The 22,500-nt window shown below is 36.7% G+C and overlaps 1 protein-coding gene across 9 annotated transcripts in view; it reads left to right on the top strand.

Annotated features, from left to right (window-relative positions):
• LOC137992288 (GRAM domain-containing protein 2B-like) overlaps positions 1 to 22,500 on the top strand; it is a 23,876-nt gene that overhangs the window by 302 nt on the left and 1,074 nt on the right. Inside the window, exons 1-17 of one of the 9 annotated variants that reach the window (XM_068837539.1) lie at positions 5,512 to 5,650; positions 6,512 to 6,632; positions 6,743 to 6,802; positions 7,100 to 7,142; positions 8,965 to 9,006; positions 13,538 to 13,619; positions 13,765 to 13,868; positions 14,187 to 14,282; positions 15,520 to 15,603; positions 16,396 to 16,480; positions 17,546 to 17,719; positions 17,936 to 18,014; positions 18,454 to 18,495; positions 18,925 to 19,029; positions 19,158 to 19,220; positions 20,125 to 20,167; positions 21,425 to 22,500. The exon at positions 21,425 to 22,500 is cut by the window's right edge and continues 1,074 nt beyond it. In XM_068837539.1, coding sequence (XP_068693640.1) covers positions 5,524 to 5,650; positions 6,512 to 6,632; positions 6,743 to 6,802; positions 7,100 to 7,142; positions 8,965 to 9,006; positions 13,538 to 13,619; positions 13,765 to 13,868; positions 14,187 to 14,282; positions 15,520 to 15,603; positions 16,396 to 16,480; positions 17,546 to 17,719; positions 17,936 to 18,014; positions 18,454 to 18,495; positions 18,925 to 19,029; positions 19,158 to 19,220; positions 20,125 to 20,167; positions 21,425 to 21,520 — 1,446 coding nt within the window. In that variant the 5' untranslated portion in view covers positions 5,512 to 5,523 and the 3' untranslated portion in view covers positions 21,521 to 22,500. Of the gene's footprint in view, positions 1 to 5,511; positions 5,651 to 6,244; positions 6,422 to 6,511; positions 6,633 to 6,742; positions 6,803 to 7,099; positions 7,143 to 7,358; positions 7,679 to 8,964; positions 9,007 to 10,868; positions 11,068 to 13,537; positions 13,620 to 13,764; positions 13,869 to 14,186; positions 14,283 to 15,519; positions 15,604 to 16,395; positions 16,481 to 17,515; positions 17,720 to 17,935; positions 18,015 to 18,453; positions 18,496 to 18,924; positions 19,030 to 19,157; positions 19,221 to 20,124; positions 20,168 to 21,424 lie in introns of those variants that run through there. The other 8 variants (XM_068837538.1, XM_068837543.1, XM_068837540.1 and 5 more) reach the window with 8 other exon arrangements.

Here is a 22,500-nt window from a genome sequence, read left to right as displayed (position 1 = left end):
GTAAACGGGTATAGAAATTTTATCATTCCAGATTATTCCATGGACGCGCGTGCGATAGCTAGGATATGATGAATAGTAAGCTCAATAATACACGCGTTTTGATTGGTTATCACTTATCATCTAACAGAAGACAGACGCATAGCTGACGTCATCATCAAAAACGTTGTTAAATTCGTTTTTGTATAAAACCTATATGTTATTAGATGTTTTGGGTGTTTAGTATCGCTTAGTAATTTTACGAGATGATGCCGTATTTTGACGAGCCAGCTAGGGCTCAAACAAACAACAAGTAGAAATACTCAGCGATACTACACACCAAACCATCTCATAAGCTATTTATCATTCAGATTTGTGCGTGAGGGTCAATGTCAGCAACTAAAACTAGGCAAACCGGTTCTCTACTGTACAATAACCAAGTGTAGAAATAACTAACTGTACAATATTGTGGAATATTTGTACTTGTTTCATGGTTTTTTTTGTACAATAACTAATGCAGTTGGATAATGAAAATAGATACTGTGTTGCTATGCACCTGTTTAGGAAAAGATCACAGAAGACGTCAAAATGTGTTAAGAACATCAACGACACACCAGGCACTTTTTCGTTCTTATCTCATTCTCACGTCATCTGTAATCTATTAGTGAATTTAAGATCTACGATGGCGACGGTCGACGAAAACGTCACCTCAAAATATAACTTGGCTCTATCGTAAGTCTTTCTATTTATTCAGTCTCGTTCATGTCCTACAATATGGGCGAAGTATCCTAAAAATAAATCAGTACGAGCGGTTTCAAAGTTAAAATAGAGAATGAAAGATTCTCTGTTGCATGCTTACGTTGTCGTCAAAACCTCAAATTTGGTGATTTCACGTCGTCGTTATGCAGAGGACCGCAAAAATACTTGCTAAAATCCGTGCTGCACGTGCAGCACGATTATTTATGCTCTTTTAGCCAATGATGTTATTGCTTTGTGGCGTTGTCGTAGTCGTAGCCGCCGTCGTCGTTGTTTCTTAAATTCCCTATTACCGAACAGATGCACAACGACAATGAATCTATTTGTTAAATACTGTATAACCAATCTTAGCCTATGTGTAGCCATATACCCCTCTACGAAGAAAACAACAGATAGAGGTTGGAACCCTCTCTCAATTTTTTCTTCGCAAGGGGGGGGGGGGGAGTACGGCTACTTGTAGAATAAACCAATGTCCTGCCTTAGTTCCACAAGGGGACTGAAACAATCACTTTACACATTATCGAAAACACAATATCGAAAACTGGGATGCCATTCTCTGATATTCTTAGCTTTCACATGACATTATCAAAATTAAAAAATAAGGAATTATCAATCCTTTTGAGATTTTATTTTAGTTAGTTATTAGAACAGCTGAAGACTTATCTTTTCACAAATTTTAAGTTTGATAGGATTTTTCACCTTGTGATAAAGCAAGGTTGAATTTTTAACCTTTTGCGTAACACAATATTAAAATTGTGGCCGAGAATACTGTCACCTAGGTGAAAAAAAGTGACTTATCCACCGAGACTTTGCAATCTGAACAGTCCTTGTGTAAGAATATGTACTCATATAAATGTTTATGAGCCCTCGGAAGATGACTACAGCCTTTTTATAGCAAAACTCGATGAAATATGAGTTGTTAGCCTCAGGCTGCCGTATTTGTGCCTCTCAGAGGGACACAAACATGGCATCTCAATAGAAAGCCCTATAAATCTTAGTAAAACATTTTTTTGAATATCTCCCACACTAAACATCACACAGACCTGGACTTTTGCTAGACTGTTTGAATATTCATCTTCTTTTATCTCTTTGATTCTTGACTTAATTTGTTGAATGGTTTTGATGATGGTGTGACAAAGAAAACCGGCGATTAGGTCTCCAGGAATTTTTTTTTTGTTTATTTAACTATTCATTTATTTATACACTGTAAAATTCAACAGGATTACAAAATAATTACATAGCAATAAAAGATTCTGAACATCACAAAACTAACAAACTCTTAGAAGTTGCTTGAAGTCTTTTAAAGAATAAAAAATATTTGTATTATCTGCAAAAATTCTTTAAGTTCATTTTTTGATGACTTGGTTAAGTCATTGATGTACCAAAAAATAACAATGGCCCCCATAACTTCCGACAAAATTTGCACCCACAATAATTGATGAGTAAACTCGTCTGGCGTTAGACAGATTAAAATCTATAAGTTTCACTCTCAGGAGGGAAACCTGATGGTATTCACAGGGCTCGACCTTGGCAGTAGGCAACTGGCCAAATACTAGTAGATATTCAGTTTTGGCTAGTGGACTTCTCTTGCTTAGTAACCATGTTGAAATGCTGAAGGCAAATATTATCATTCACTTCAGAATCTAGTGTCACTACTCACAAATGATGGTGCATTATTTAAAAAAAAAAGGAAAAAAAAATGGAAAAAAACAGGAATCAATAAAGTTTTTGAGCGCAAAAATTGTTCCAAGTTCAAGAACACGACCTCAAGAACACGGTGCCTAGATGCAAGAGTAATCAAGAAATGGACGGTGAAGTTCAGGAAGAAGCTTCTCCAGTATGTTTGCAGCCAGACAGGACGCACCAATGTCCACAAAAAGGCAAGTGACATCGTCAAATCAATCGACCTTCTCAAGGCCATAAGATGGATGGAACAAGCGTAGCAAGAAGTTGACCCACTTACTATTGTGAAGTGCTGGTCTAAAGTCGGTGTCTATTGCTCTGATGAAGGATGCGAAGAGAACGATGACCCCTTCGCAGGAGAAGAGTTGCTTACTTTGGAACAGCTCTTAAATCAGGTGCAAGATCCCACCAATGAAGGCCCAGTGACAGTGAATGAGTATATCGATGATCACTCTGTTCCCTGCTTACAGCCACTGATTGATGTTCATGATGCTGAATGGCGAACTGAAGTAAGAAAGGAGCTACTCGAGGTACCTGATGAAAGCGATGAGGACACGACTGTTGCGGACGACAAAGGTGATGACTTTGACCCTCCACTACGTGAACCAAAGTTTCAGTCCGTGAGAGAAGCATTAGCAGCTGCTGATGACCTTGCTACGTTTGCTGAGTTTCACAGGAACGAAGAACTCGTCCAAGCTACAAGTAAAGTCACCACTTTGCTTAGCAAAATGCGTGACATCTCGCTCAAGCAGACAACCCTTGACTACTTTATTTCATTTAAAATAAAATAAAATGTATCTGCTATTCTAAACACGGACGTTTACAAACTGATTCAGTAATCGATATTTGTCTTCGGAACATTTCGTTTCTTTACCCTTTTTAATGATACTGTATACGTATTTTGATTGTGTTCCATTTATATGCTGCAGTAAGCATGAAATGTCTACAGTATTCATAGTGAATATTACGAATCTTGCTCGTTTCGTCTTGTTAATATTTTGATTCAAAACATTTTTCAAGTCTTATTGTGTATTTTATCTGCATCTATAAGATTGCATTGCCTTTATAGGCTACAGTAAGCATGAACTTGGCGCAATATTAAACATGTCAGGTACTTCCCGAAAAAAAAGGGTGTCATATTACACCCCTACCTCCCCATAACGGCCACCTCTCCACAACGGCCACTTTCTTCTGTCCCCAAGGTGGCCGTTGTGGAGAGGTTCAACTGTACTTACCTTATTGTTAGAAATAGGTACACCAAACCTTGGAGTGCATAAGTGTGTGTGTGATTTATACCACTGGCTACTTTCATAATTTTAGGAACTTCACCTTAATTAAGCTGCTATTTGTAAACAGGTACTGTAAAATTCCAAAAATACGCCCTCTGTGTATAAGCCCCTCCAAATATACGTCCCCAAAGCGGCAAGGCGAAAAACCCTCCCTTAAATCACCCCTCCAAATATAAGCCCCCCGGGAACTTGTACTTGGAAAATTGCCCTCAAATACAAAGTAAAACAAAGCAAAAACGATAAATTTACTTCCAACTGTAAGGCTAACCCAATCGATTCGGAAACGCAAATTTCCCTCCGTAGATAGGCCCCTCCAAATATAAGCCCTTCCAAAAATAAGCCCCTCGAAAAGGGCCTTTGAAAAATATAAGCCCCGGGGCTTATTTTCGGAATTTTACGGTAGCTTATATAGTGCCTACTGTGTTACTTTCTTCAAGTTACAGTAAAATATTTTTGACATGCCTGAATATTAGGAACAATCTTTAAAGTGTCGTACAGTATATTAGTTTGCAACTCTATAGCTGACTACACTTTCCTGGTTTACCGTTATTTGCTTGATGAGGAAGATGTATGGTTGTTGGCAAATTATCCACACATTTGACTTTTCCAAAATTAAGAATGTCATGTAAGACTAATAAATCATTCTTGGTTTTCACCCTCATGATTAACAATACAATACAATTTCTTTTCACAGAATTTGCATGATAATAAAAGTTTAGTTCCCAGCAGAGACACAGGTTATTTTTCTTGCCATCCAACATGCCATCAGGACATCACATGCAGACCAGTTACAGGCCGTATGCATGATAACGGCACATGCTACAAAATTCACCACCAAACCTCGTTTGCACAAAATTATTCACATCATCTGGAAATGAAATACTGTTCGCAAGTTGGTTTTCTTTACAAGTTTGTGCCTTTGAGATTCAGCTCAAGCTAGAATTTAAGCCCCATTTACACGAGCAATTTTTCCTTGACAAGTTTTCCTTGGTAGTGTAAATGAAAAATATGACAAGTTTTCCTTGTCACATTTTCCTTGTTGTCCATCTACACGAGCAAATTTCAGACTTGACAATTTTTCATTGTCAAGGAAAAGCTAGCACGCCAGATTTTCCTTGGCAAGGAAAATTTGTCCACTATTCCCCATCTACACGAGCAATTTTTCCTTGTCAAGGAAAACTTGTCAAGGAAAAATTGCTCGTGTAAATGGGGCTTTACAAGTTTGATTTTCGAAATCGAGGCTTCATGGTGAAATTAACCAGTCAGACGTCATCAAGGATGAGGGTTATTAACTACAAGAAAGTCAACAAAATTTTTCGTTATTAGAATAGCAAAAATAAGAATAAATTTAAAAATATATGTAAAATATATTTATAAATTTTGGCCCTGTCATTTCTTCCAAATTGTGTCAGAACTTTTTGGTTAGTGGTCAGGCGCTATAGTCTTCACTACTGCCCATCCATCTCGTTGGTATGAAAACCTGAGCAAATACTTCAGAACCTACCTAGGGGAAAAAATTCCGACTGATATTTCAATGAACGTTTTGTCTCGACAAAATGTCGCAAATTTCCTAGTAAATGGATACGTGCGACTAATCACACTTCGTTGGCAACGCAGTGAGTCCATCGTATTTCTCACTGTACGTAAGAAAGGGAATAATGGTTTATTGACAGTTGATCGCAGTTACATGGCATTAAACGTCAATGAAAACAAACTCGATTGTAATTAATCAAAAGTAATTGTATGGCCGTTTAAACAGCCACCCGCCCGAAATTACCGGCAAAGAATTCTGTCCAATCAGGGAAAAGCCCGCATTGAAATGAAGCTTCGTTCTTCAATATTCACTGTCGCCCATGTTGAATTTCCCAAGCTTATTTCAAAGGGTTTACAGATTAGAGCGTTGTGGTTGCTTTTTGAAGGATTAGATCGAAGGGTAATTAATTGTGGTAAGTTTTTCGGATGTTTATTATGACTTCTCCTGAACTCTTGTGGTGGTCGAAAGCGGTTTACGTTAAAGCTCTAAATGTAACAGTTAACCTCCAGTATTCTTCCTAGAGAGATTTCTGGCGTTTATCTCCAAATCTTCGGAGATTATTGAATACCTAAATAATAATTTAATTTCCATAGTTAGCCAAAAAGAATTGCTTTTCATATATAGAATATTACACGCGCTGAAACGAGCGACAGATTTATTAAATTACATGTAAAACACATCAACACTTATGCTCTCTGTATTTTAGGGAAAAGTTTCACTTTCCATAATCACGACTCTTCCGAACGTGTTTATGTTAAGAGAAGTGTTTCTGTACTAAAAGTTTTGTGTGGGAAATTGGGTGAATATTCTCAGAGTATCTCTGGAAAGACTCGGGAATACAACTTACTGAATGAAAATTAGCATCGGGCAGGTGTGTTTTGGCTATCACCATTTCCCTTGGGATTTGATAATATGTCAAGTGTTTCACTTACTGAAAGGCTATTAATTCAGCTGATCTACGTCACAGACGTTTTCCGAGAATAGCGGAAGATAACTGTGAAGGTCATAGTCCTCTGTAAATGGTAATTGCAAACATTCGGTGAATATATTCATTTCGTAAAAGTCCCGTAATTTTCAAAATAGCGCAACAAGTATCAAGCTCAAGGATTGAAGATTTTGGTTTTACCTATGAAAGTGTTTGTAAGAATGGTGAAATTTAAAAAGAGGAAAAGAGGAGGCAAGAGTGAGTCGGGCGTTACGCACACGTTTCGTTACACTCGCGAGTACGTTGTTTGTGTAACCAAACTTAACTTTCGCGTGCTCTTATTTGCAGAAAGAGCAGGTTGGACCAGACCAACTCCGAGTCGCCTTGGAAAAATGGATGTTGCGGCAGGAATCGAAGGAGAAAACAACGATTCAACAAGTTCAACGAGTTGTTTCAATGAGTTCGAAACGTAAGTGCATACATTTTCCTTGTTGAGTTTTGTTTATCAGATGTGCGCTTGACGACTCGATCTGTGGCGTCAAACCGTTTTTTTACCACAGAATATTATCTGTATTTTAGATTTGCAGAAGAGGTAAACGGTGAAATTCCCGAGGTGGACTACAGAGGCAGAATTAAAAGGTATGTTAATTGTATTTACAATTGTTTATTAAATATTATTGATGAGGAACCGCTTTCCAATGGTTGCAGTAAATATTTCCATAAACCAATTTTAATTTTCACTCTGCGGAAATCAAGAAGTTGAGAGAAGAGATCAAACCTAGTCGTTAAATTTGACGAACTGATCTACATGATTAATTCCTAGGTATTTCAAATGCAATTCCTTTCGTGCTATGATGCAAAGCGAATTAGGTCCTTTTCAACCTTTCCCGAGTTTCCGCTTTCAAACATTTAAGACCATTTTCTCTTTCCGGCCAGTGAAAGATCTTCTTCCGATGAAATTGCAAGCTCAGTATCCCAGGTAAGTGTCATTTCTCTTCCAGTTTAAATTGCAGATTGTTTACATTTAAGTTGAACTCACAGAAAGCGCACTATTTCTCAACCGGAAGTCGCGATCGCAGGTGAGGTGATGCCGTGAAAGAAAGTGGCATGAGGTGATGTCACGACCCATCGATGGGTTTGACCATATTGACAAATTTCATCCAAACATCGTATCTTCAACTTCGTCTTGACAATTGTCTTATAAGGAATGATTGCAAAATGCAAAGATAAAAATAGCGACGTCCGTGATGATGTGAAATAGCTTGTTTCTTATTATCCTTCCATGTTTTCCCGTGTTCCAGCTTAAGTTCCTAATTCCTCTCTTGAGTGATGATGTCTCGTTTAGAAGAAAGTAACAGTCGCATTAAAGATAACGAGAACAATGATTTTCAACTTAAAAAACGGAAATCCCGATTTTCCCTCAAATCAAAGACGTGCGATAAGTTACGGCGAAAATTCCAATATGTTCCATGGATTTTAAACCCGGTGCTTAAGTTGGATTCGCCCACCAACAAGGTAAGAAAATACGATAATTCAAGGTAAACATCATCGCCACTCAGGTAGAATTTCACAAACCGATTTTGGTTTTTATTTGCACGTCACAAATAAGAAAATACATGAAATGGTTCCAACATTACTCTACCTTGGCAATGTTAAGGACGGTGCCTACTAATTCAAAGGTATGTTTGCCCCGATTTATGATTATGCAGGAAAGGTAGACCTTAACAAGTGTTACTGAAATCCAACAAGAAAATTGGGGGTAACGACGCATTTTCCAAGGATAATTCATGAACAATATTTGTAGCAATTTGAATCGTAGCAGTATAGCTGGATAATAATTTTTATGTTCACCAAACCTAGTCAAATGGCCTACTTTCCACAAGTCTCCTGTAGCTCCAAAAACTAGTAAAGCGAAAAAGTAAAGTCTACTACGAGCCTAGAGGGCCCATCAGGCCGGCACTTATCTCCGGTTACTGTAGCATGAAGCGACTAGGAGTATTTCTACTCCCCCCTGGATGGGATGCTAGTCCATCGCAGGGTCACCCCCAGCATTAAATTCGCCGGTACCCATTCATACACCTGGGTGGAGAGAGGCACCGTGAGAGTAAAGTGTCTTGCCCAAGAACACAACACAATGTCCCCGGCCAGGACCTGAACCCGGACTACTCGATCCAGAGTCGAGTGCACTAACCTTGAGGCACTGAGCCTCCCAAAAACTAGTGCCGGGTAATAATTTTTTAGGCGTTACTAAGGTTTAACTCCTCCAAAGAGGCATTCAGTTTTTCTCCAAGTAACGCCAAGTCAGTTCGTGAAGTAAACCATCTTGGTTGTTGTCCTTTAATGATTTAAAAATATTTTTTTAACGAACTTAATTAATCAATTACCATCTTTTTAAAATTATTATTGGGGTTTGTTTATCTTATCAAATCTTAGTTATTTGTTAATTCAGAGTATGAATCATTTCTTTGTATTTGAAATGTTTTAACAGCTTCTTTGTTTATGATGAAAAGAAGCAAGTTAAGTTTAATAATATGTATGTTGTAGTCAACTGTGAGCAAGATGTCAGTGATTTTGCCCATAGGTATTTGCATATCGTTTTGGTCCATTGACACGGCAGAGGTGATGACTTCATGTTAAAAAAAAACACCTCTTGTCACAAATGTGTCGATGTGAGTCTTATTTGCTGTGGAAAGAAAAGGTTCCTTTGTTTCAGTGGTTGGCACATTTGAGTAAAAGAAATTTTGAAAACAGCTGCAGACATCTTCCCCAGACTGAATTTTAATTTAGTTTCTTCTTTGCAGTCTCAGTTTCTCAAAGTGGACAAGACGCCAAAGTTCTTTAGGGTAGGTTAACAGACAAAAAATAATGAAATGAACCAGGTCAAATCCATTCTGCATCTCTTACGTTACAGCTAGGGGTATGCAGTTTTAAAATGTGAAAAGTTTGTATTGTTGTATTGTTTGTAGGGGTGCAGGGATGGCGCAGTGGTGAGAGCCCTCGCTTCCCACCAATGTGGCCCGGGTTCGTGTCCCAGACTCGGTGTAATGTTGGTTGAGTTTGTTGGTTCCCTACTCTGCACTGAGAGGTTTTTCTCTGGGTACTCCGGTTTTCCCCTCTCCTCAAAAACTAATATTTGACTTGATTTGCGTTAATGATATTAATTTCATTTTAAATTGTCTCCAATTAGTGCACCATTCCTAGAACGACTAGACCATTAAATAAAGTTCCTCTCCTTTCCTTTCTTTTTCATGGGTGATAGCCAAGAAATGTATGGCTGCAAGACCACTGTTTAAAAACCCATTCACAAGACTGAGACACAAGTGCTTCTCATTATTTTTATCAGGAGTTACTTAGTTGTGGCTAATGACATAACATTTCACTTGAATTCCAACATAGCCAATATTTACATTTTGTGAGCCTGAGATTCTTATAATCTAAAAGTATATTAATTATTGGAGACAGATACGAAGGGGTGTGATAAAATCTACTGTATAACAGGATTCTTTGCTCAGTTATTGTTGGATCAAGGCCAAAAGATATCGTGCATAGCCAGTTCTTGTTCCCTTTTCAAGGTAAAACTGAGACCTGATTCGCTCAGCACTCAAACACGATTCAAAACCTTGTCACGATAAAAGTAACAAGAAAAATTTTGCATGAAAATTTGTCACCTGTCAATGATTGTGACTTTGCCGCATCAGAGGCCCCTGTTTGTGGTTGAATGGGTTTTTCAAAAATAGGGGGTCTTCTTGCAAGTGTTTGTTGAGTCTCTTGCCCCAACTTTTGTGCGGCCAGTTCAAGGAAAATTTTTGTGAGCTCTTTCGAACATGAACGCTTGCTATGCAGGCTAATTATTATTACACTTTACCTACAATAATTGTTAAACACAAGTACTTTCACAATACTTAAAGCGAGATATGCCTCATTCTATGTTCTATTTTGAAATAAATGTTACTTGTGAAGTTTGCATACATACAGACATACTTAATTGAGCACTCCCCATAGGGGCTTTTCAGGGGCAATGAAACACAATCAACGAAAAAACAGAAAACAACAAAAACAACTTTTAAAATCCCAAGTTGTCAGACCGAGACTTGAGCTGGGGATCTCAAGGCAAGCGTCCTAACCACTTGACCGCACTGCAATTAAAGCAACTAGGTTGGTTGTCTAAGTTGGTAATTTTGACCAAAAATATACTTAATAACAAAGAATTCAGAACTTTGGGATGAGGATTGTAGAAACAGTATTTAATTATAGACATGATTTTTGCATGTCTGTTTGTAATCCAATTGCTGTTACTGCTAGGCCGTGTTTCCATCTAACCATTTTCTTTAAATGTCCGAACGTGAGATATTTGTTACTTAATTCTCTGAGATGCTTTAATCATTAGGATCTTTTCTTACACTTGTTTTCCTAATAAATGTATTTCTCGTTGGTCACTTTCAGTTTTGCCCGACCATTGTTTTTAATTTGCTTTCTTACTGATGGAGGTTATGTGTATTCTATCATTAAAATCCTCATTTCCATCACAAATTCATCTAACTTTTACACAATCCACCTGCAGCAGTCTGTAAGCCAATCAGAAAGAGTCAGTGCTCTTTGTGGTTGGTTGTAATAACACAGAGGATTATAATATATGGATATTCTGTTCTGAATAAATCATTCCAAATAGAATAAGAAGTTTCCTTTTAAGTCTTGTCCATCATTTTAAGTGAGTTCTTACACAATGATGTGTCCAGGTGATTTTATTGGGGGAAGATTTATGAAGTACAAGTGGTGGCTGTAACATGAATCAAGGGAAACGAAAATTGAGGAGACGTAGTTCTGTTTTTGGGAAATCTAAAGATGATAGCTTTCAAGTGACAAACAAAGCTAGACGAAAGGGACAAAATTCACCAAACAGATGGGTAAAGTGAAGTACTTCAATATGTAAGATGTAATTTGCAATTTTGCCAGAGGTGACAATATTAAGAACTTTGCAATGATCCATGGATGTTTTTAAAATAATCTAAAATTGAACTTAAAATTGAAATTTTCTTAGATTAGGCAAGAAAAAGGGTAGTTTCTTCTTTGGCCTATATGATCTTTCAATGGAAAAGTGAAGAATTGTAAATTTATTTGAAGAAAAACACCAGAGGTTGTTTCTCTGTTTTCTTAGGCTTTGATAAGGTAAGATTATTGCAATATTAACTTTTAAAATAAATATCAAATTATAGTTTTAGCAATAGGTTTGAAAGTTGTATCTTGAGATCTCACTGACAGATGCATTTTAAGCCATAAATTCAGACCTATTGCACTTAGAAAATGACGGGTTTCTGCTTCAATTCACCTGCTGCATTGTATTTAATTAATAATTCATTAGTCAAACTACCAACTACTAATCTGGGACATTTTTGTTCACTTTTAGCAGTTTTTGCTCTTGTCATATTTTTCTTTGGCAAACATGTGCTGAAGTCAACAAATACTGGCATTATATTAATCGTCGTGTTTTTGTTGAGATTAAGATTCAGCTTTAAATTGTAATCAATTATTCCTATATATACATTGTCTGACCGTGCAGTATTTATATGCACTTTATTGGGAAGAAAATGTAGTGGAGTTTTTGAAACATTAAGTAAAATGTTATGCTTTCATGCACGTTTACATGAAATGTGCGATTGGTTGTTTGATTGCTCGCAAAATAATTTTGATTTTTTAAAATTAAATGATTGGGTTCTTATGGAACTTGATTTTTTGTAATTACGTATAAAAATAGTCGCTGACTTTTGAAATAATTAGAATAGTATACCTGTTACTTAGGTAAATCAATTTATTTTCTATACAACACCTCTTGCATCTTTTATTTGTTTTTGAGAGTAATCAAGGGCATTATGACCTGAAATGCAACTCTTGTCAGACTTTTAAAAAATAATATTATTGGATTCGAGGATAATTGAATTTTTGCGCATTTTTGAATAAATTAGCAGAAAATGTGCTTTAAGGGAGTGTCAAATGTAAATTATTCCTCTTGGAGTTTGTCTGGAGGCTCTCACTCTTACTTGACATGTGAATTTTTTTTCTTGGTAAGTTTCAAGGAAATTAACTGTACGTGTGTATCTGTGAGTTTTTTTTTTTCGGCTCTCTTTTTTGCATTGTAATCATGTCAGTTCTGTGGGTCCCTCGGCTATTCATCAATCATGATGCCATATGATTTCAGCGTTTGAACGCCATCTTGTTCTGGCACAAAAAACCTACGGCTTGCCCAAGGGAATTCAAGTCCTTTTGGACGTGGTCGATAGGGAGCTTTAGCCATGACAACGGCAACAAGAATGTCACAATCTTGTATATTTAGGGAGCAAAAGCAATAGCTTTGCACGTTCTGCACATGCATCTCGTCATTTTTGTTTATTTCTTTGCCGTCGTCAGCAAAACAACAACGTGAAATGACAAAATTTGACGTTTTATGGAGGACGTCAGCACCTGACGTATGTATGTGCCATCTGTAATGCCTGTTATGTTGGCAAAACAACCCGGCATTTTTCCACACGCGTGCGTGAGCACTTAGTCAGTGATAGGGCCTCTCACATTTTCAAACGCCTACAGAATTCCGAACAATGTCGCGCCCTGTCTTCAGGGGAATGTTTCCATATTTTAGATCACGCCTCTGCGACTTTTCAACTCAAGATAAAAGAAGCTTTTCATATTCAAAGAGAACAACCTTCTCTTAATCAACAACTGCATCACGTAAATCTAAAACTGTCCTTTTAATTCTCACATTGTCACGATTTATGTACATGCCGTTGTTACTGGCATAATTAGCACTTTTTCCGACTTATAAATTCAACTGAACGCTTTGTACATTAATCAACTGAAGATGACAGAAGTTTCTGTTGAAACATGTCTTGTAATTTCAAAACTTTTGTCGTTTTCTTTAAACTTCATTAATCCTTGGTTTCTGCTATAGTCTGACAAAATTTGTCGGAACAGTACACGAATAATAATACAGATCTGAAGCTTTTGCGGCTCAGTCTCCCCTCACAATGTTGTTTGCATGTGAGTTTCTTATCCCATTCTGTAAAACAACATTGTGGGAGGGCAAGGTATTGCAAAGTGCTTCAACAATATAATTTCCACTTAGTATACCAAACATATCTTATTGTTTGTGCGGTAACTAAATTAATGACACCCATTGTCACTGTTCTAGTTTTTTGTCATGAAGGGTCTTTGCAAATCTGTTTGTGGTACTAATTATGCAAATCCTGCAGACAAATGACTGCCAGTTTGACTAACGTTTGTGACTCATTTTAACCAAAAAAGTTCAAGGAGAAACCTGTGAAATACATGTACATGTATGATTGTTACTCAAATATCGTTTTCTTTTTTCTATTTGTATTATAGTCTCTCCTGTCACCAAGGACTCCTTACGAGGACTTCCACAGACTTTTTAAAGCTGTTCCTAAGGATCAGTTTCCAATAAATGGTGAGCAAAGATTTTACAATATTATTACATTCGTCTTGATTAGCTGAAATTAATGTCAGAGTACATGTCAAGACCAAAGTCTACTTGTTTATTATTTTGTTTAAATGAGTATTTTTAATTTGCATGTTATTGTCATTGTTCTTAGACTTTTCCTGTGCCTTAAGCCGTGAAATTTTGCTTCAAGGAAGAATCTATGTAAGCCAGGGATGGTTTTGCTTTTATTCAAATATCTTTGGTTGGGAAACTCAGGTAAATGAGTAATAATTTTTTTAAATGACGAAATAAATGATAATTATTTTAATAACTTTTCATGCTTGTTTATGCTTGTGGTCACAGTCTAAAAGCAATACACGATATTACCATATTTACCCTTGTATAATTTGATCAGGTGTATAAGTCGACTCCCCAATTTTGATGGCAAAAAAAGCAATTTCTTAACCCATTGACTCCCAGAGGTTCCCCATTGACGAGTAAAATCGTCTGGCGTTAGCCAGTTTAAAATACTTAGTCTGGCCGGTTTAGGCCGGTTTGGACGCCAAAGGGTTAATGCCATCTTTTTATTATTAGGTGACAATAGACTGTAGAAAGATCCAGTCAATAACAAGAGAGAAGACAGCCTATGTTGTGCCAAATGCAATACTCATCTGCACGGATGATGAAAAGGTACATTGTATCTCCCTGATTTGAGAAGGTTGAAACACTAGGAAGCAAAAGCGTAACAGATTACATCAAAATGTCTGCACAAAGCCATACGTTCTAGCCATCTCGTGATACTTGGGTTTCCTATTGGTGATGCTTACTAATACAGTGGTATTTTTGCGCGGTTTGAGACTATCCAGAGAAAGTAGATCTTAGTTAGTAACCATTCATTTATGAGAGATATAATTAAGCTTCAATTTGAGAAAGAATGCCGTACATCGCTTTGTATTTTAAAGCTTTTTACAAATAAAAAGTCATCAATTATCTTTGAAAAATGCGTGGTTACTGCCAAATTTCTTTTTGATTTCAATAACACTTGTTAAGATCTACATTTCCTGCATAATCATAAACACACAAAAATACCTTTGAATTAGTAGGCACCGTCCTTAAGTCTCTGCACTAGAAATGTATGTAGTTAGAGGTATGTCCAATTTTGATTTCAAACACAATGTGTCCTGTCAAGTTGGAATAGTTTCTACCTATTGCCGACAATACGGTATCCACAGTGTATTAAAGTTAGCACTATTTTCTTGGTGGGCGTAAGTGCATCTTGTCATCTTTTCATGAAGAGCAGAGTTTCCAGAGGACACATTAATTGTTACATTTAATTTCTGTACTCCTTAAAGGGGCAGTGTCACGCTGTTTTAGACACTAAAAGTTGTCTTTGCATCAATGAAGACCAAAAAATAATGCTGTAGTTTTGTTACCAGTAACCATTGAAGTGCACTGAAGCTATCCTTTGTTGTTTGTGGCCAAGGATGGAGTGGGTGGAAATGGAGTGAAACTTGAAAAAACTGGCCAATTTTTTCAAGTTTGGAGATTATGTCTTCAGAAAGTTGCCAAATATTAAATACAAATAGCTCTTTGTGCCATAAATACATTTCATATCTTCTCAGTGGGTGGTTTGGAATGTTTTACATGTGAGCTAAAGCACTAATTTAGATTTTTACCCAGCTTTGACATAAAAACAGCAAATTTAGCATGACAGTGTCCTGTTAAGACATGCGTAATAATGAAGTTGAGGAGAAGAGCTGGTGCAGGACATCTGGTGACCCTTACCAAAATTGGGAAGCATCTTATTTCTTGCATTTCTGGACATATTCTGCACTAAACAGCAAACTTTCGTAATCAACAGTGACAATAAACGTGTTGCTAATGCTAAATCTTGATTTCCTGACTGTTGTTTGCTTGCTGCTTGCAGCACTTCTTTTCATCATTCCTGTCCAGAGAAACTGTCTACAAGCTTCTCCTTCAAGTATGGGATGAAATTAAAGAAAATCACCCGGTCAGTATAGTGTGTAGATTTGTTTTTGTCAACACCTAACCTATGAGGGTTCCTGGAAATTTTGAGTGAGTGTGGAATTCTCATTATGGTGAGGCTAAATTGTGAAAGCTGTTAAAACTGTTGCTTGAACTGTGTATTTCTTTGAATATAATTATGTACATGTAGGTACAATAATCAGGGGTTTCGATAACTTTTGGAGTAGTTGCCAGGGCCAAACAATGTAAGCGGCAGTCACTCGTGTCTTTTACCAGTGTTTGAGTGAAAATCAAGGCAGAAGAGCTGGTGGTGAGAGGCAAATTATTTCTGACAACATACAGTACATGTAGACGGATGTATACCGCTGGTGACCGGCTTCTAATGAAACCTCTGAATAATTGAATGATTTTTATTGGTTTTATGGATATCATTACCCATAAAAACCAATTATGCAATAACTGTTAATAGACTGTCCATACTGACATATTATTCACACAATAGTAGTTCTACCAATTTATTATTTTTACCACGTTTAACATGTCAATATAATGTTAGAAGTATTGTATTTGTGTGTAACTGTGCCAAAGATATGAAATGAATTGAATGCATATACACTGTAACTTGTGTAACATAACTGACCATGGTTCTTTAAGGCCTGGACACTGGAAAAAGAGACCAGCTGTGTACAGTTCTTTGTCACAACTTTGCCCAGCTGTTTTCGTCTTTTCTGCTTTGATACATTATTATATCAAAAGCAATTTATTTATCTTTTACCCTTTACATCACTATTCATTGCAAGCAATTTTTTTTTTGCAGGAAAATGTCAGCAGTCCTCAGCCAGAAGACGAAGAAGCACCTGCTAAAGGAGAGAATCTAGAAAACACCCAAGAAGAATTAAATGGTTTGTTTAAGAAGTCATATTTTTGTACTATTGGAACCCTTTGGCTCGTCAAACTAAACTAAAATGTTATCATAATTTTATTTGTAAATGCAATGCAATACAATACATAGTCAATTGACCACTCCCCATAGGGGCTTTTCAAGGCCAATGAAACACAATAAACGAAACGACAGAACGCAACAACAACAAATGTTAAGTATCTCAACTGGCCGCGGGCAAACCAGTTGGCTATGTACAAGTACGGCTAACTTGTTGAACCAGGGACTACCAGGAACAAATGAGTGGTCAGAACAAGACTTGAACCCGGGAATTCCGGATCTCAAGGCAAGCGTCCTAACCACTGGACCGCATTTCCTCCAATATCTATTAATGTACGCACCCAAAAAAGTTCACTTCTTGTGTACTTCTATTTAATAAAAGAAACGTGATGACCAAAAGGAGTTCATATGCTCTCATATTCACTCTGTGCTTTTATGCTGTCTTGGTTGAACTTTTAATTCACAAGCTTGAACATAAATACAGTGCCTCTGTCAACATGTTTAGACAGCTCCTAGTTTCCTCTGTACCTGATCTAAGTACTTTTTTAAACAATAGAGAGTTTTACATTTCCTAAACACTGTAGGGTTTGAGAACAAGAAACTATGATTGAAAGTAAAGTGCCTAATGAGGACGTGTAAACTGTTCAAAGTGGAAATTGTTGTGTTCCATAGTTTTGTAGTTGGTTGAATTTATCAGAGGCATACATCCTAAATGATAATGATATTGCAAAGTTATATAAAATGAATTTATAATTTGTCCAATTGAAATTTGTATGTTTTTTATTTTTGTTTTCGCCCACACATTCGTAGCTTTTACTCTCAACTCAAAAGAGCCATTGAGTCGAGAAAATTTCATAATGCCCGGTCATTACAAGAAAATCTTGCCCGCTCAGCAGCCAATCAGAGCGTGTGTACTATTGTAGCCATATATAATTGTTTATCATTTATCAATAGTAATGATAAAAGTTGTTGATTATAATAATCTGTTTTTCTGTTGATTTGAATGACGGCCATCCATGCGCTGTAGAATATGAGGAGGAAGAAACAACGATATATGATCAACAGACAAGACGAGCATCAGCAGGCAGTCTAGGGAATGACAGACATGCCGAGACAATTAGTACACAAAGTATTGAAACATTGTCTCGATCCAGTAAAGATCAGCCAGCATCTCCTGAGTCTGCAAGAATTACTAATTGTGGTAGGTACCGGTATATCATTTAAGTTTGCTTTTTACTGCAAGCTTTTAAAGAGCCACAAAGTAATTAGGGGCCGCGTCAGTTATATCTTATCATCTCGTGAACATCTTCTTGTGGTGATTAACTTAATTATTGAACTTTAATTAAATAATATTAAAAAATACCTTGTATTCTCACATCCAGGTCCAACTGTTGTGTGTTGTTTTTTATTCCTACAGCTAGTGTTGCAATGCTTCTTGCTTCCATAGCCGAGACTGTATATTCATACTCCCAAGTCAGTTTTTGTTTAGTTCAAAGGTCAGTCATGCTGAAGTATTGAGAAAGATTGAGTTAAAATGCTTTTAAAATTATGTTGTCAGATTTTGGCATTTTTTCATGATTTTGCTAACCCATTGACTCCCGGGGGGGTTCCCCATTGACAAGTAAAATTGTCTGGCATTTGACTGAGTAAAAACTAAGTGTGGCCGGTTCAGACTGGCGTGGGAATCGAAGGATTAATGCGTGTACCTAATTTTGGCATCAGGCCCAAGGCAAGGTTTTTTGCCTACTCAGCAAAGGATAAAAATATTTTGGAAACAATCTGCAGAAACACAATTATAATGAATATTCTGTCGACTATAGTAAATTGTTATAATAAGTAGAGTTAATGTATCCCAAGCAGCTATTGTAATAAATTTACATGTATAACATATAAATGTATTATTAAAGTAATTTTTGCTCTTTTCTTCCTGTTCAGACTTACAAGGGAACAGCTATTTTATTTATCAACTTCTGTTATGTAAGTATAGACCAATGATGAAATGGTATATGAAATGAATCATATATGAACTGCGGATATAATAATTATGTGGGTTCTAACCCACCATTAGAACCCACAAATGACCAGCTCCCAACGTCGGTGGCTTCATAGCTCAGTTGGTTAGAGCATCACACCAGAATCACGAGGTCACGGGTTCAAACCCCGTTGAAGTCCTGAATTTTTCAGGCTTCTCTACGCAATTGTAAAAATTGCGAAGATCATAGCTTCACTTGACAAGTATAGACCAGTATACATTACAAGATTACAAGACAACTTATGCAAGTTCTCAAAGGAAAATTACGTTTCTCTTATTATGTCTTGTCCAGACTGTTATTTTTTGTTGTAGTATTTAAAAAGGCTCAAAAACTAATTTTAGTAACTTTCTTTTTTGTTTTTTGTTTTTTTTAGGATAATACTTTTAATGTTCTGCAGTTTGTTTCTGCTGCATAGAATTTCCATATTGGAACCAAAAATCTTGGCATCACCGGCTTATTCGCCCGAAAAAATTATTCTGTAAGTCATCTATTTACTTCAGTTTGGATTTCATTTCTTCATTTTGAGACTTTTTGTTTAAAAGTTGATTTGTTTTTGTTGTTGTTAATTATTTTTATCATCATTATTATTATTCTCTTTGCTAACAGGCAACAGTCTATGTATCAACTGTGGAAACTACGCCAGGAAGTTTTTAATGCAGAAGTGGTTAGGTAAATGTAATAATAATGCATAGATTTAGCCAAACCAAAAAGCAGAGCTCCAGGGTTATTTACCCAGTGCCTGGTCAGCGGTTAACTTAGAAAAAAAAAAACACTAACCTTGATGAGCTCTAAACTGAACCCAGCAATATGGTCACGTGACACTGGTCATATTGTCATACATGGAGGGGTGGATGTACTTATGGTTGTATGTTGACCAAAACCAAATTTTCTCCCGCAGATGGGATACCATATTTTCTTACCAATGATGCTCCGTGCACGAGCTTTTGGCACACGGAGCTCCGCCATTATACTATTTCTTTACGCCAGCACAATGAACACATTTATGCTTTAAAGTATCCTTAACCCTTTGACTCCTGTGGGGTTCCCCATTGACGAGTAAAATCGTCTGGCGTTAGACAGAGTAAAATCTATAAGTCTCATTGGCCCTTACAGGAGTGAAAGGGTTAATTAATTAATGGGGACATAGTTTTTGAGTGAACCTAGCTGTTGTTAACCCTTTCACTCCAGTGGGGTTCCCCATTGACGAGTAAAATCATCTGGCGTTAGACAGAGTAAAATATATGTCTTTCACAGGAGTGAAAGGGTTAACTTAATGTACTCAATAGCTTTGTCATTCATTATTGGCTCACTGGAAAATAGTCTTAAGAATATTGCCTAGGCATTTCCCCTGACATGTATTATTATCAAGAGAGACAAGTGGAAGCAACGAAAAGTTTTGATGTAAGGTAAAATATTTGGCAAGCAATTTCTTTTTTTTTTAATATTGAACTCTAAACAAGCTGCCATCACTGCAATAATTACTAATTAAATAAGTTTAGTTTGGTTAAAAATTCTCACTTAAGGTGCACTCATCACTAAACTCATTGTTTATGATGTCACTTTCTAACCACAGGTATAAAACAATAGTAGCTGCCAATTTAAAGGCAATAACACAGGTATGTTTCTTATAATGATACTAAATTTATTAACATGTCTTTTTAAAGTAAGAGCTGCAAAAGCAAACTGAATCTAGCAAGTTTAGCATTCTGAGAAATGCCCAAAACAAAGACAATCGTTACCGGTGCTTACTCTTCTCTTGAGGGTATCTTTGGAACCGGAGCACACGAAAGACACTTGTATTGCTATCTATATTCACGACTCAGCCACAGGAGGGGATGTGCAGCTCGAAATGAGAGCCTGAGTGTTTAATGCTGTCCAAATAATGTACAAAACCACAGTAAGCACAATAGAAATGAATACCTCTCGGGCAACAAAGATTGTGCAGCCACTTGATACGAAAACCCCAAAAATCCAATGGGAAAGTGGGATTGTATTCCCCAACCAAATGCAGGTGCACCAACCTCTAGGGGCAAAAAGTTATTACAAGATAGTTACTAATCTAATCAACAGATAAGCCTTATGAAAAATAAAACTTTGAAAAGTTCAAGAGTTGGGATGAGTGCATTACCATAGTCCTGCCTTGTATATGCGACAACAACAAAAGACTACAAGCCCAGGCGGGAAAAGATGCATTACATACATATGTATACATATAACAGTAGGAAAATATTTACATTCTACGTCACTGCCACTTACAGCTTATTTCTGCCAAATTGGGACTTGTGTATCACATTTTTGGAATGATCCAATAATTGTTTAAATCGTCCAGATAAGTGGAAGGCTCATTTTCTCTCTTTTGTCTACAGCCTGCACTTCAAATGGTATATACATAAATTATTTCTTAAAACTCAACCAGACCACATGATGGAGAGTTGGGGAATCAAATCTGAGATACATTGGTGGCCAGTGAGTGATCTCTTCACTCCGCCAACACTTCTCCATAAATAAGCCTAAATCGTCATAGAATTTGTCAGGTGCAAGAATAGTACATGGCCCACAGATTCTGTTGCTTGTTAATATCTGAGCTGTTTAAGAGTATTGGTTTTCACCAATAATTTCAGGTCACCTTCACAAAAACCATTCTGTTTCCATATTGTGTTTTTTGGGAAAGCTTATAGTCTATCTTATTCCACTAATTCTGCTAAACCTGGAATCTAAAGGTTGTAGACGTGGACTTGACTGATTCAATGGTTTTAAGAAAACAAGAGTCCAACATTATTTATTCCTTTATTTGATCCAGAGCTTTCTTTCATTTCTCAAACAACAAAAGACTTTGAATTGAATTTCAGTAATTAAGTCTCTTTGTCTCGCAGGTGCGAAAAACACTGAAGATGCTGGAAGATGACCTTGAAACTCATTTAGGCAGAAACTGTACTTTTCTTGAAGAAAACGTTTGTGTACAAATTTAAGAATTTAAGAATAGGGACCTGTCATAATTATATTGACCTTATTTTTCCCAAGGGAAAAAGCAGTCTTAGATTCAAATTGATAACTCACTGTTCATTTGATACCCGTGTTGGTCTTGCTGTCTGATCTTTGTTGATGGAAAGTGATTTTTCTGGTGGATAGCATATTCCAACTTTTAAAATAAGAGACCAGGTGGTTATAGTGATCTGTATTCAATAAATGGTCAACAACTGTCTTATCTTCCAAATCACCTGGCTGTCTGAGGTGATTACAATACCTTACTCTATATTTTTGAAGGAGAAAACTAGTGAAGTGAAAGAGTGTGGAGTTCTTTTATAAGTGATTTTACCAAAACAGTTCTCCTTGTGATCCATGCATTGCCAGGCAAGACATGGCCATAATCAATGTAGTGATAACTGCTGGCTCAGTTTTCACTGCAGAATGTAAGAGCTTGGAAATGTTAACCTCAGGTTAAGGCTGCAATGGAGCAGTTTTCAAAGTGATTATGCTCTAAAATTGAGGTTGTTTATACTGTATTCTTGGTTTACCAGCAGATCCAAAGTGACATGGATCTAAACTAAGCAGAGGAAATCCTAGTTTGCAATGCAAGGAAGACACCATTAGGTTTTTTCTCTTTTTCTCTACTTGGTTGATGCGGATTAAGATTTGGTGGATGCAAATTGATGAGCAAATCATGTACTGAATAATGCAAACCTTGAGAAAATGATACTTCACTGAACAGCTTCACTTATGAAAACTGCTCCAGTGGAAAATGTGTTCAGCTGTAGTTCCTGTGTAGATACTACATAATTTTAATAGTATCTGTAAGTGTCATTTCAAAATGACTTGATGTTAACTTAAAAGTCTTTAGATAAACAGTAACTCTGTGTGAGAGATGTGAAACATATTTATTGAAAATCCTTAACTTTTGAACGAACGAGAGTATTTTCTATTTAAGCATTGTGATAGTTGTTTGTGAAGT

The sequence above is a fragment of the Montipora foliosa genome, chromosome 2 (genome assembly GCF_036669935.1).
Source record: "Montipora foliosa isolate CH-2021 chromosome 2, ASM3666993v2, whole genome shotgun sequence".
NCBI lineage: Eukaryota > Metazoa > Cnidaria > Anthozoa > Scleractinia > Acroporidae > Montipora > Montipora foliosa.
This window is presented reverse-complemented; position numbering and strand designations above follow the sequence as displayed.